General features: G+C 46.6%; 1 protein-coding gene across 13 annotated transcripts in view; it reads left to right on the top strand.

Moving 5' to 3' along the window:
• Window positions 1-6,733, top strand: part of CARD8 (caspase recruitment domain family member 8) — a 33,359-nt gene extending 26,626 nt beyond the window's left edge. For 9 of the 13 annotated variants that reach the window (XM_088027696.1, XM_088027703.1, XM_088027694.1 and 6 more), the window contains one exon: window positions 2,264-2,795. In XM_088027696.1, coding sequence (XP_087883822.1) covers window positions 2,264-2,532 — 269 coding nt within the window. In that variant the 3' untranslated portion in view covers window positions 2,533-2,795. The other 4 variants (XM_088027697.1, XM_088027695.1, XM_088027702.1 and 1 more) reach the window with 4 other exon arrangements.
• Window positions 6,734-14,310: the final 7,577 nt, after the last annotated feature.

Raw genomic sequence — 14,310 nt, 5'->3', positions numbered from 1 at the left:
TTGGGAGTAGAGTATTACTAAAGAAAATAATAATAAAATTTTTTTTTTAATAAAATAAAATATGGGCCCAAGATTCAGAGGACTCCATTCTGCCTTCCATATTGTTGGCTTTGATTGTCAGGCTCCACACAGTAAAAGTGACAGGCCTCTTATCCCAAAACAGATCATCCAGGAGGAGAAAGAGAGCATCTCCTGATCCGTCTCATTGAAGAGAAGGCACCTCAGGTGTCACATTGGCTTGGAATGGGCGACAGACCCATTTCCTGGCCGGCTGGGGTGATTGTCAGGAGGTCCAGAGAGGCAGCTAACTGAAGAAAAATCAAGTTGCAATTGGGTTCAAACCCAACCAGAGATCTTGGTTAAGGATGAGGCAAAGATGATTTCACAAAGGAAACTGAAAGGATTTTATGTAGGTGGTGAGGATGTAGCACCAAGAAAAGGTCTCCACCCTTCCTAGGCCGCAAGCTCTTGGAGCAAGAGGTATCTGCTGCCACCTGTTGTCAGAAGGATACAACTGAACCTCATTTGCTAAGACCCTTCAGAAGCTGCTGCCAGCCCACATCTTGAGTCAAATCTTCATTCTGGCCAGCACGCACTGTGAAGCATGACATCCCTTTCCCCCTCTTTCCCTTTTGGCCTGGTGCCATCTTGTATTTAATACCAGCATCCTGGGACACCTGGGTGGCTCAGATGGTCAAGCGTCTGCCTTCGGCTCAGGTCATGATCCGAGGGTCCTGGGATCGAGCCCCGCGTCGGGCTCCCTGCTCCGCGGGAAGCCTGCTTCTCCCTCTCCCACTCCCCCTGCTTGTGTCCCCTCTCTCGCTGTCTGTCTCTGTCAAATAAATAAAATCTAAAAAAAAAGATCATGATGACAAATGCAGCTTATTGAATGCCTATCGCATACTAAATATTCGGGGTATGTATATTTGCGTTTTATATCTACCACTCTTTTTTTTTTAAGATTTTATTTATTTGAGAGAGCAAGAATGAGAGAGAGAGAGAGAGAGAGAGAACACATGAGAGGGGGGGAGGGTCAGAGGGAGAAGCAGACTCCCCGCTGAGCAGGGAGCCCGATGCGGGACTCGATCCCGGGACTCCAGCATCATGACCTGAGCCGAAGGCAGTCGCTCAACCAACTGAGCCACCCAGGCGCCCTATATCTACCACTCTTGTCTAGTCCTGTCAAAACACTTTGGCTGGCTTCCCCAGAGAATCATGGAGGAGTGTCAGAGTAAACATGGCAATGGCCATGAAGTAGCAACCCTGTACGGAGTGTAGCCAGAGACAGACACATACCCCGCACTCATGGGGTTTCTATTCCAGCAGGTGAAAACAACAAAGCTGATTTCACAGTGCTCATCAAAATACCGTTGTGGTATGTCTTCCAGAGGAAAATGAGAGGGATTTAGGAGAGGATAAGACGGGGGTCTCAGATCTCACATTGAGGGAGTTGAAAAGTTTCAGAGGGCATCCTGGAGAGAGGAAAAAAGTGAAGTTTGCGTCCAGTTAGGAAGACTGAATAGAAGTTGCTAAACAAATGGGCGGGGTGAAATCAATTGAGGCCGCCAGAATAGGTTAAACTGAATATACTTCTGTGACCGCAACTTCATTCATTCAAATTGAGGAGTCACTGAACGTACTCTTCCAATGACTTTTCAATAGAAACGCCAAGACTTCACAGAAATCCCATCATTAAATTAAGCTGTCTGGTTACAGTTGCGATGACTGGACATTAATGATCTGAGCCACTGTGTTTATTTATTTATTTATTTATTTTAAAGATTTTATTCATTTATTTATGAGAGAGCAAGAGAGAGAGAAACAGCACGAGAGGGGAGAGGGTCACAGGGAGAAGCAGACTCCCCGCTGAGCTGGGAGCCTGATGTGGGACTCGATCCCAGGACTCCGGGATCATGACCTGAGCCGAAGGCAGTCGTTTAACCAACTGAGCCACCCAGGTGCCCCTGAGTCACTGTGTTTAGAAGAGAAGTTCTAGAGGCATGAGTTGTACATAGAAAGCAATTACCTTTTTGGGTGCCTGGGTGGCTGAGTCAGTTAAGTGTGTGACTCTTGATCTCAGTTCAGCTCTTAACTCAGGGTCATCAGTTCAAGCCCCATTTTGGGCTCCATGCTGGGCCTGGAGCCGACTCAAAAAAAAAAAAAAGAAAAAGAAAAAAGAGAAATGTCTTTAAGCTGGGCATAGTTCCTGAACCCCGTAAGTGACCTATCCCTTTCTGAGTCTGCAACTCTTTCTTCTGCCCAGGCGTGGCCTTTATGAAGGAGTACCGCCGGCAGCTGCAAGCCAGGCTGGGGGACCTGAATGGAGTACTGGATGATCTTCAGGACAGTGAGGTCTTCACTGAGGAAGAGAAGGAGCTGGTGCAGCGGTTGCCAACACAGCGGAGGAAGAATGAAACCTTGCTGACGATGGTGGAGAAGAAAGGGCCCCAGGCCCTGGAGATACTCTTCAGGAGCCTTAATCAAAGAGACCCTTACCTGATGTCCTACCTCAGCCAGCAGAGTTTACAATGACTCAGGCTGATACTCAGGTAGAGAGAATCCAGTGTTCGCCATTGAAAATGGATAAATGGGTGCTTGGGTGGCTCAGGAGCTTAAGCATCTGACTCTTGATTTCAACTCAGCTTGTGATCTCAGGGTCATGATGAGATTGAGCCGCGCATTTGGCTCTACATTAAGCAGGGAGTCTGCCTGAGGTCCTCTCCCTCTGCCCCTCCCCCCACTCTTCTCACTCTCTCTCTCAAATAAGTAAATGAAATAAATCTTTTTTTTTTTTTTTAAAGAAGGAAAATGGATAAGCAGACGTGTGATCATTGAGTTCGGTGTCCAAGACAAAAAAGGTCCAGGTAACACCTACCCACCACACAGGTTTTTTTGAGGACTGATGATAACTTGGCAGATACCTATTACTGTATCCTCATACCTTAACCTCGAGAATATCTGAAGAGAGTAGGAATATTCACACTAAATGTTTTTTAAGCCAGGTTAAAAAAAATTCCTATTTCATCCATTGGCACATTTCTTGGAAATCTGGGCAGAGGAAGGCAAGGGCAGATGTGTTTATGATTGACAGGGCCCAGGGAGACCAGTTCTCCTGAGTCATGTGAGAAGCAATTCCAGTGAACATTACCTCCGCTGTGTCCCTTGCTCAGAACAGAAGCCAGGAAGGCTTTTTTTTTTTTTTTTAAAGAATTTATTTATTTATTAGAGAGAGAGAGAGAAGGAGAGATAGAGAGCACGAGAGGGAAGAGGGTCAGAGGGAGAAGCAGACTCCCCGCTGAGCAGGGAGCCCGATACGGGACTCGATCCCGGGACTCCAGGATCATGACCTGAGCCGAAGGCAGTCGCTTAACCAACTGAGCCACCCAGGCGCCCATAGAAGCCAGGAAGGCTTACAAAAACTCTCTGTTGAGGACATTCATGACATTCACAAGCTTTAATTTTTTTTTTTTTAATATGCTATGTCTTTAACATTTTATCTATTGCTATTTATACTAGAATGATGAAGTCCCTTGACGGAATAGCGCTCAGGACTGGAAGCAAATGCAAATGTTGGCAGAAAACCTTTTGCCTCTGGTATACAGGCTGGTACCAGGAATGGGCACATCCAACTCCATGGAGCAGCTCCATGGAACCCAGGGGAGGAATACGGATTAATGGTATCCACAGAAGCAGCAAGGGGGGAAAGGAGGAGCATCCAGCTTATTCTGAGAGAGGCCCTCCTGGCTAGGTATGTCACGAAAATAAGCAGAGCCTGACATTTGGGTTTTGCCATTGAACCCTGCCATTTTATATCCATCGCAGCTTATTCTGGACCAGTGTTTGCGCGACATAACTAATGCTATCCTTTCACTTTGAACCCAGTTATTTCCTTATATTTGAAGCGAGTTCGTGGGAGACAGCATATAGTTGGGTCAGTTTGTTTTTGTTTTTTTTAACCCATTTTGACAATCTCTGCTTTTTAAAGGGTGTGTTCAGCCATTTACATTTAACATAATTCTGGCAATGTTAAGGTTTAGCCTAGGTCTGCCATTTTAGTATTTGTTTTCTGTTTATTCCCTTCGTGCTGCATGCCTACCTGTCCTTTCTTGGCTTTTTTAGGGCTTATGGGAAGAGTTTTTAGTATTCCACCTCAATTTGTTGTTTTTGACAATTGTGGTTGTGGATTTTTTAGTGATTGCGCTAGAGATGAAAAGATACATCCTGAATGCATCAGTCCTAGTATCCATACTGTGCTAATTACAGTGGAATCTAGAAACCTTAGCACCATTTTGGCCATGGTACCTTTTATGACCCAGTTGTTTTCAATATTCCCTCTCTATATAATAAGGTCCCAATCGGAAGAATGTTATATATGTTTTTTCCTTTCTATTTATTTATTTATTTATTTTAGAGAGAGATACGGAGAGAGCATGAGTGGGAGGAGGGGCAGAGGGACAGAGAAAGAGAGAGAGAGAGAGTCTCAGGCAGACTCTGTGCTGAGCACAGAACCTGAGGCAGGTCTCCATCTCTCGACTCTCAATTCATGACCTGAGCTGACATCAGGAGTCAGATGCCTAATCGACTGAGCCAAATGATGCCCCTGTTTTTTACTTTCAATTGCTGAGTATTTTTTTTTTTTTAAGAATAGATTTTTTAAAAATATTTATTTATTTGAGAGAGCAAGAATGAGAGAGAGAGAGAGGGCACATGAGAGGGGGGAGGGTCAGAGGGCGAAGCAGACTCCCCGCTGAGCAGGGAGCCCGATGCGGGACTCGATCCCGGGACGCCAGGATCATGACCTGAGCCGAAGGCAGTCGCTTAACCAACTGAGCCACCCAGGCGCCCTGAGTATGTTTTTAAAATGAGGAGTATAATCTATGACATATGCCCAGATATTTACCATTTATGTTGCACCTTCTCTTGTAATCCTGATAATTCTAAATTTCATTGAACTTCTTTTGGCGATTCTTTTTTTTTTTTAAGCTTAGTTTTTTTAGTGATCTCTACACCCAACATGCGGTTCAAACTCATGACCCTGAAGTCAAGACTTGCAGACCCTACAGACTGAGCCGACCAGGCACCCCAGCAATTCTTTTAAAGCAGATCTCCTGACTATGGATTCACTTAATTTCCCTTCATCTAGAGATGTCTTTATATTACTTTCATTCCTGAAAGATATTTTTCTGGGCATAATGGCAGTTCTTTTTTTTCAGCCATTTATTTCTGGTTTTCATGGTTCCTAATGAGAAATCTGCAGTCATTCAGATTGCTTCCCTATATAGAATGTATCATTTTTCTCTGGCTATTTTCTTTTTCTTTTTTTTTTAAAAGATTTTATTTATTTATTTGAGAGAGACAGGCAGATAGTGACAGAGAGAGCAAGAGAGAGCACAAATGGGGAGGAGAGGGAGAAGCAGACTCCCCACTTAGCAGGGAGCCTGACATGGGGCTCGATCCCAGGACCCTGGGATCATGACCTGCACCGAAGGCAGACGCTTAACCGATTGAGCCGCCCAGGTGCCCCTCTCTGGCTATTTTCAAGATTTGTTTTCTTTGTCTTTAGTTTTCAGCACTTAGATTATGATAGATCTGGGTATGGATTTCTTTGGGTTTTTCCTATTTGGAATTCACTCAATTTTTAAATTTGTAGGTTTATGTTTTCTCACCAAGCTTGAAAATTTACAAATATTATTTCTTTAAAGATATATATTAAATATGTGTGTGTGTGTGTGTGTATACGTATCTGGTTATATATCTGTATCTACATCATCTATCTATCTATCTATCTTAAAGTAGGCTCCATGCCCAGTGTGGAACCCAACATGGGTCTTGGCTTGAACTCATGACCCTGAGATCAAGACCTGAGCCAAAATCAAGAGTCAGATGCTTAACATACTGAGCTACTCAGGCGCTCCTTAATATATTTTTTTCAACCCTGCATTTCTTTCTCCTCTCCTTCTGGGACTCTGATGGTATGAATGTTAGATTTTTGTTGTTGTCCCATAGTTCTCTGAGACTTCATTGTTTTCCTATTATTTCCTCTCCTTGTTTTGATTGCATAGCACTTACTGATTTATTTTTTTTAAAGATTCCATTTATCCACTTATTTATTTAGAGAGAGAAAGAGAGCAAGCACAAGCAGGGGGAGGGGTAGAGGGAGAAGGAAAGAGAGAATCTCAAGCAGACTCCATGCTGAGTGTGGAGCCTGACACAGGACTGGATCCCAGGACCCTGAGATCATGACTTGAGTCAAAATCAAGAGTCAGACGCTTAACCAACTGAGCCACCTAGGTGCTCCTTTCTTTTGCTAGTAATTTTCTTGCCCTGGCCTCCTTCTGCCCACGAAACCTTCCATTTTTGTACCACACCCCTGAGCCCCTGTCTCTTTACAAGAAGGGTTGCTGCCTGATTCATGAATCATTGAATAAAACCATTTAGTTGAATTTTTGTTCTTGAAGGAGGTTGCTTACATGTCTTGGTTACTGTGAATAATGTGTCAATGAACGTGGGGCTCAGGTAGCTCTTTGAGAGGCTGATTTCATTTCCTTCGGATATATACACACAAGTGGGGCTGCTGGGTCATACGGTAGTCCTATTTCTGATATTCTGAGGGAGCTCCATACCATGGATTTACTTTCCCTCCAACAATGCACGAGCGTTTCCTTTTCCCCACATCTTTATCAACACTTGTTATTGTTTGTCTTTTTGATAAAAGCCATTCTAACAGTTATAAGGTTATATTTTGTTGTGGTTTTTATTTACATTTCTTTGATTTAGGGTAAGCCCTTGACAGGTGGCTTTTCTTTTGATAATGCAAGTGCCCGACTTAAGCTTTGCTTGCCAAGGCATCCGTGTCCAAGACAAAACACAGTCATCTCAGTAAATACATTGCCAGGGGCACCTGGGTGGCTCAGTCGGTTAAGCGTCTGTCTTCGGCTCAGGTCATGATCCCAGGGTCCTGGGATCGAGCCCCGCATCGGGCTCACTACTGAGCCGGGAGCCTGCTTCTCCCTCTGCCTCTGCTCCTCGCCCTGCTTGTGCTCTCTCTCTCTCCTTCGTTCTCTCTTTCAAATAAATAAATAAAACCTTAAAAAAAAATACACTGCCAGCCACACAAGTAGATAAAGAGCCAGGCCGCCGCCCCCAGCTTCTAGGTTCCATGCTCCAGGGTTCTCTGTTCTGGAGATCTTGGTTGATTTCAATAACTGGCCATTTGGGCAACTTTTCTTTTATATTCCCATGCTTTAAATTCCTGCTCTTATATTTACTCATTCATTCATTCATTCATTCATTTTAGTAATCTCCACACCCAATGTGGGGCTCAAACTCACAACCCAGAGATCAAGAGTCGCATGCTCTTCCAACTGAACCAGCCAGGTGTGCCCGTTTTTATGTTTTATTTATTTATTAAGATTTTATTTATTTACTTGACACAGAGAGAGAGAGAGAGAGTGAGCACAAGCAGGGGCAGCGGCAGGCAGAGGGAGAGGGAAAAGCAGGCTCCCCACTGAGCAAGGAGCCTGACAGGAGACTCGATCTCAGGACCCCGGGATCATGACCCGAGCCGAAGGCAGACGCTTAACCGACTGAGCCACCCAGACGCCCCTGCTTTTATTGTTTTAAATTCACAATAAAAAGTGAGCCTGCAAAAGCCTTAGGCCCCCACCCTCCTCACCAATAAAAGCAGAACACCAGGCCTGGTATGCTCTCTCTCTCTCTCTACCTACAACCTTGCTGTGTAGCCCCATGTATGCCATATAATTTCCAGGTCTTATAAGTAATAGACTTTTTCCTTTTCAAAAAATTTTTTACTAAGTTTTTAATTTTAATTCCAGTATAGTTAAAATACAGTGTTCTATTAGTTTCAGGTGTATAATACAGCAATGCAACAATTCTATACATTATTCAGTGCTCATCATGATCAGTGTACTCTTTTTTTTTTTTTAAGATTTTATTTTTAAGTAATCTCCGCACCCAACATGGGGCTCGAACTCAAGACCCTGAGTTCAAGAGTCGCATGCTCCACCAACTGAGCCAGGGCACCTCTACCAACGTAATGGAAGAAAAACACAGAAATAAACCTCTAGGAAGGAGGTGTCATTTCAGATTACCAGGAAAGGAAGAACTTTATAATATACGATGTTGATTTTCCTTAAGCAAAAGAATGGAACTGAAGTCTGAACTCACCTTGTCTACAAATATTAGTTCCAGGAATATTAGGTGTAAAAGGCAACACACATTAAGGCTTTAGAAAAATAAAGAGGAGGGGCACCTGGGTGGCTCAGTCGGTTAAGCGTCTGCCTTCCGCTCAGGTCAGGATCTCAGGGTCCTGGGCTCGGGTCCTATATCAGGCTCCCTGCTCAGCGGGGAGTCTACTTTCTCCTCTCCCTCCGTTCCCCCCCCCCATGCTCGCTCTCTCTCTCTCTCTCTCTCAAGTAAATAAATAAAAAATCTTAAAAAAAGTAACTACTAAAAAAAAGAAAAACAAAGAGTAGTATAGAAGGATCTTCCTGATGCATTATAAATAAGGAATTGTATAGCAAGTCAGAAAAAAATCAAACTATAAAAAAGATAAGGGTGGTCCCCTATGTTCAAATCAAAAACTTTTCTTCAACGGAAAATACCATAAGAATTGTGAAAAAATAAACCACACAGTTAAGGGACACGGTTAACAGCTAACTGATGTGCACGTGAACTCGTTAAGCTAAGAGTCTGCCTTCGGCTCAGGTCATGATCCCAGGGTCCTGGAATCGAGCCCCGCCTCGGGCTCCCTGCTCCGCGGGAAGCCTGCTTCTCCCTCTCCCACTCCCATTGCTTGTGTTCCCTCTCTCGCTATGTGTCTGTCAAATAAATAAATAAAATCTTTAAAAAAAAATAACAAAAGGGCAGAAAACCTAACAGGAAAGAAGCTAAAAGCCTTGACTGGGCACTTTGGTTGAGAGACACGTTGTCAGTAAATATATGGCAGGGTCCCCACCTCATCAATAGTCAGTCATCATTTTCAACTGAAAATGAAATCCTACTACCATAGGGATCAATTTGGCAAATACATGTAATCATAAAAATATAAAATCATAAAAGCACTCCCCTTGGGGAGCACGGGCTATGGCTGGTCCTTTTTTTTTTTTTTTTTTTTTTTAGATTTTATTTATCAGAGAGAGAGAGAGACAGAGGCAGGCAGAGGGAGAAGCAGGCTCCTTGCTCAGCAAGGAGCCCAATGCGGGATTCGATTCCAGGACCCTGGGATCATGACCTGAGCTGAAGGCAGATGTTTAAACCGACTGAGCCACCCAGGCGCCCCTGGCTGGTCCTCCTTAAGGCTGCAGGCCAGCTGGAGACACAGAAAACTGACCAGTGTACGTGCAAGCTAACAAACCTGAAAGGAGGTGGTAGTTCGGTATATTCCCGAGTCCCTCCGGAATACTGAATCCCCACAGCGCTTGTAAACGAAGAGGCAGCGGTCCTAACTACCCTACCGTACCCAAGAGTAGACCCCAGTTGGTCTCCGCAAGGGATAGATCTGGTTGCACAAAAGCGTTCTAAACAAGCGCCTCCGGACAAGCCCCAGACTGGCTCTTGCCAGGTGTCCCACCTCTGACCCCATCATCGTGATTAAGGGAACATCCTTGGAGGACTGGCAGCTAGGCTCTCTGGAGGCGTGCGAGGTGTACAGCGCATGTGAGGAATGCGTGGACATCAGAAATAAAATCCGGGGATGTGTGCTGTGTGGACATATCCATAACCGAGTTCCAGGCGGGAAGCTATCTGTCTGTCTCCATCCACCAGATGTACATTTCGTTTTTTTTTTTTTTAAAGATTTTATTTATTTATTTGACAGAGAGAGACAGCGAGAGCAGGAACACAAGCAGGGGGAGTGGGAGAGGGAGAAGCAGGCTCCCCGCTGAGCAGGGAGCCCGATGCGGGGCTCGATCCCAGGACCCTGGGATCATGACCTGAGCCGAAGGCAGACGCTTAACGACTGAGCCACCCAGGCGCCCCCAGATGTACATTTCGTAACAGGAGACACTGTCCTACTCACTGCGGGAACCTCAACCCGTAGAACATCATAGGCACTCAATAAATGCTAGCATATTAAACAAAAGAAAGAATGCATCCTACTGACCACTCCCTAGGAAAAACAAAGCTCAGACTCAGTTTCTCTTTCTCTCATTCTCCCTTCCAGCCTTGTATCTGGGGAGTGCCTCATTCGGGCTGACACTGCCTCTTGAGGCTTCTGCTTCCTGGGAACGTGGGTGACAAGCACAGCTTGTTTTACGTAGTTGTTGTGAGGAATGCATGCGCCGTGCATGGAGGGCATTAGCAGAACACTGGACATGTGTCGTTTTCAGTAAACAATGGCACCAGTGATGAGCGCTGAGATGGGATTTTCCAGCCAATGACTGTCCCACCCCTGCTTTACCAGCCCGCGCTGGGGACGCAGAGGTGAGTAAGCTGCGGTCCCTCCAGGAGTACACGGCCTGGTGGGTGTGCCAGACACACGCACAATCATAACACCAGGTGGTCGCAACCTGTAATGGACATTCGATGCACGATGGACTAAAGGAGCAGAGCAAGGACCCCTGAATTTCCCTAGCGATGATGCTGACGCTGAAGGATGTGGGTGTGTCCAGGAACGCAGGGTGAGGGGAATTCTACATACAAAAAGCAGCATGTCCGCATTACCGGAAAGAACAATGAGGAACCCAAAGGGCACGACAAACTCATTCCTTATGTTGTAACCAAACCTGCCTCCCTGAAATTTGCCAAACACTGGTTCTTTCTCTCCCTCTCCTTCTCCCTCCCCCTTCTGGCGGCTCTCTCTCGCCAGAGGGAGAAGCCGACTCCCCGCTGACCATCCTGAGGAAATAACCTAGGGTGATGTACACGTTCCGTATCTGATTGGGGTGTTGGTCACACAGGTGATTATATTTGTCAAAACTCGTACTAGACATTGAAGATCTGTGCATTTTACTCTATATAGCTTTACAAAACCAAAAGCAACCAACCAAACAACGAAGTGATCAACAAAAACAAAAAGTGAACGTAGAATGGAAGTCAGAAATCAAGAGTGGTCCAAGCAGAAGAGGATCGTACTCCCTTCCTGCTGGTGTCTGTACCTCTATTAATGCATCCATTATTACCTGATTATGCTAGAGCAAGCTCAGCAGTATGGAGAACACCCATACCAGCGCCCCATAGTTTCTAATGTTTACCCACTGCCTATGTGAGAAGCACGATGCTCTACTCACTAACTTTGTGGGTTTGGGCGTATTTGTTCACTTCTCTGAACCCACTATCATACAGTGGGGGTAATAAAACCTACCTTGCCAGGGTTAAATGAGCTGATGCCATCAGTGCTAATGTTGTCCCCCTTCAATGGACTCCAAAACTTAGATACAAAGAGGCTGAGTAACTTGTCTAAGGTTACACCTGTAAACAGTAGAGCTTGGGTTAATACTAAGCCAACCTGATTGCAAAGTTTGGTCTTATTCACTGGATGAGATTGAATATCATATCATATCTATTACTCTCTTCCCATCCCTCCCTCTGTCCCTGAATGCAAGAGCCCACTGTGCCCATCCCCAGGCCCCACGACCTCTGTCCTCACTCTGGACCTCAGTCACCTAGGGTCTCTCTAGGATGGATGGATTCCATGTCTTCGAGGACCCTCTGGAGGCTTGAGGATAAGGATTCATGTTTACCAGCATGACATCATGGGTCTGGTCTCTGAAGATCTGAATTCACTTCTGGCTCAACCACACACATTTCAAAACACCCTACATGGTTCCAACTTCCGCAAGCCTCACTTAGCCCATCTGCAAAATGGGATGTAACTGGGCACTGTTTTCCCAGAACTGTAAGACCCAGAGCTGAGAAGGAAAAAAAAACCCAACATCAACCTCCCAGTGTAAGGTCAGAGAATCACCAGCAGTCGGGGCGGGTCTCCCGGTCCTGGCGTGGCCTGCCTAAGAGCACAAGTTCAGCACAATCTCTGCCACGCCATTTCCACCTCCCGATTTCAGGAGAACTGACTGGAAGACGGACGTTGCCTTTTTGGAGAGAAATTCATGACGATCAGCTTTCCCCTCCCTTAACATCCTCATAAGGAGAAAGAACAAGAACTTGGGGGGGGTCCTGTAAGGGAGACCAGCTTAGCATCTTCTTGGCCACTGAACTCAGTGACCTGCCTTTGTGCTCCCAGGACAGGGCACAATATGTGACCCTGATATTTTCACCGGACACAGGACTCTCCCTAGAATAAAGACGGCGTGTCCCAGACCCTCCTTCATCCGGCTGGGGTCGTGTGACCAAGTTCTGGCCAACAGGATGTGAGGCGCAGTGATGGCGTTTAAGCCCGGCCGGCAAGACGGCCACCATCTTCCTGCACACGCGGAAAAAGCCCTCAAGCATGGCAGAAGGACAAGACAGAAGCAGCTTGTCTGCCCTGGACAGCTTATGCAAGACTGTTCGGAGAGAGAAAAAGGTTTTTTGTTTTTGTTTTTTTAAGATTTTATTTGAGAGAGAGGGAGAGTGAGAGGGAGAAGCAGACTCCCCGCTGACCAGGGAGCCCGATGCGGGGCTCGATCCCAGGACCCAGGGATCGTGACCTGAGCCGAAGGCAGACGCTTAACCGACCGAGCCACCTAGGCTCCCAAGAAAAAGGTATTTTTATTTTGTTTAAGGTACTACTCTGTTTTGGGGTTTCCTACCTAATATACAAGGGGAAACAAAATCTTGACGGTGAACTGCCAGGTGGACAGGGGGACTGGTCCTATCTCCACCTGGTTCCTAACTCCCAAAGGTAGAGAGAATGGGGGCCTGTATTCATTTGTAGGGCTTCAGTAACAAGGTATAGCAAGCTGGGTGGATTTGAACAACCCAAGTTTACTGACTCACAGTTCTTGAGGCTGGAAGTCAGAAATCAAGGTGTTGGCTGTACCAGGCTCCCTCTGAAACCTGTAGGGAGGGATCCTTCCTTGCCTCTTCCAGCTTCTGGCAGCCCCAGATGCCCCGTGGCTTGTAGAGGCATCCGTCCAATCGTCCCTGGTCACATGGCATCCTCCCTGTGTGTCTTCACATCACCTTCTTGCTGCGCATGTCTGTCTCTGCGTCCCAACCTCCTGTTTTGTAAGGACACCAGTCATAATGGATCAGGCCCCACCCTAACGGCCTCATTTTAACCCGATTACCGCTGTAAAGGCCCTCTTTCTAAATAAGATCACAGTCTGAGGTGCCTGGGGTTAGGACTTCAAGATCTCTTTTTGGGGGAGGAGGCATGTTTCAACCTATAACAGGGCCACACAGAAGGTAGGTAAGATTTCTGGGCCAGTCTCTCTAAAGACCGGTGCAGGTAATGGAGCGGTGAGCACATAAAAAACCAGAACACAGGGTGACAGCACCAGCCCAAGGCGAGCTGGTGATGCTCATTAATAGGTAGCTGGGGTAGAGTTTCAGGTGCTGCTCTAAGTGCTTCTCATGCAAGAACCCATTTATCCCTCAGCGCAACCTGCTGCAGGAAGCAGGATTATTACCCCATTTGATAGAGGACACATATGAGGCACAGAATGGTTAAGCAACTTGGCCAACGTCACAAGGCATGAGTGGCAGAGCTGGGATCTGAACCTAGATGGTCCGCCTTGAAAGCTATGGTTGGAGGTTCTTCCAGGTTTCCCCTGCCCTAGGTGTCAGGGCAGGCCATCTCTTTTCCAAGACCTTTCCGGGTGGGGAAGTGGTGACAGACATTCGCACAGCCTCCACCACAAACTACGCACTGTTCTCTCCATCCCCACAGCACTGAACCCACCTCATGCATGTCCTTGCCCAGCCTCCTCCTGGACACCTCCAGTGTCCTGCCTCCAGTGCATCTCCCACGTGGCCCTAGAGGAGTCTCTCCATCCTCCAGTGCCGTCCCTCCCCCTTTCCTGCTCACATTCCTCCCATGGCTCCCCAGCTCCCCCAGGAGAAAACCGAGCTCCTTAACCTGGCCTTCGAAGCCCTTCACAGAATGGCCTCTGGAACTAAGCAGTTGCCTTCCTCATTTGAGTTCCCTCTCTGCAGCTAGCTCAACCACCAGCAAGTACCGAGGACCAATCACAGCGGATAGCACCGGGATCTCCCTCCAGAACCTCCTGGAGGACCCCCTGGTCCTTCACACGCGTGACATGTGCGCTGATCTCGGGAGTCTTCCTGCAAACCCATTCCTCCTCCGGGGGTCCTCATCCGTGGTCAGTCCTCATGGCTCACCCCGTACCGGACCAGATCCCCAGGGAGATTCTCCTCCCTCCTCCTCCTCCTCCCCGTTTCCTCCCC

The sequence above is a fragment of the Eumetopias jubatus genome, unplaced genomic scaffold, assembly GCF_037043125.1.
Source record: "Eumetopias jubatus isolate StellerSeaLion01/CBP00866 unplaced genomic scaffold, mEumJub1_p1.0 scaffold_10, whole genome shotgun sequence".
Classification (NCBI taxonomy): Eukaryota; Metazoa; Chordata; class Mammalia; order Carnivora; family Otariidae; genus Eumetopias; species Eumetopias jubatus.
This window is presented reverse-complemented; position numbering and strand designations above follow the sequence as displayed.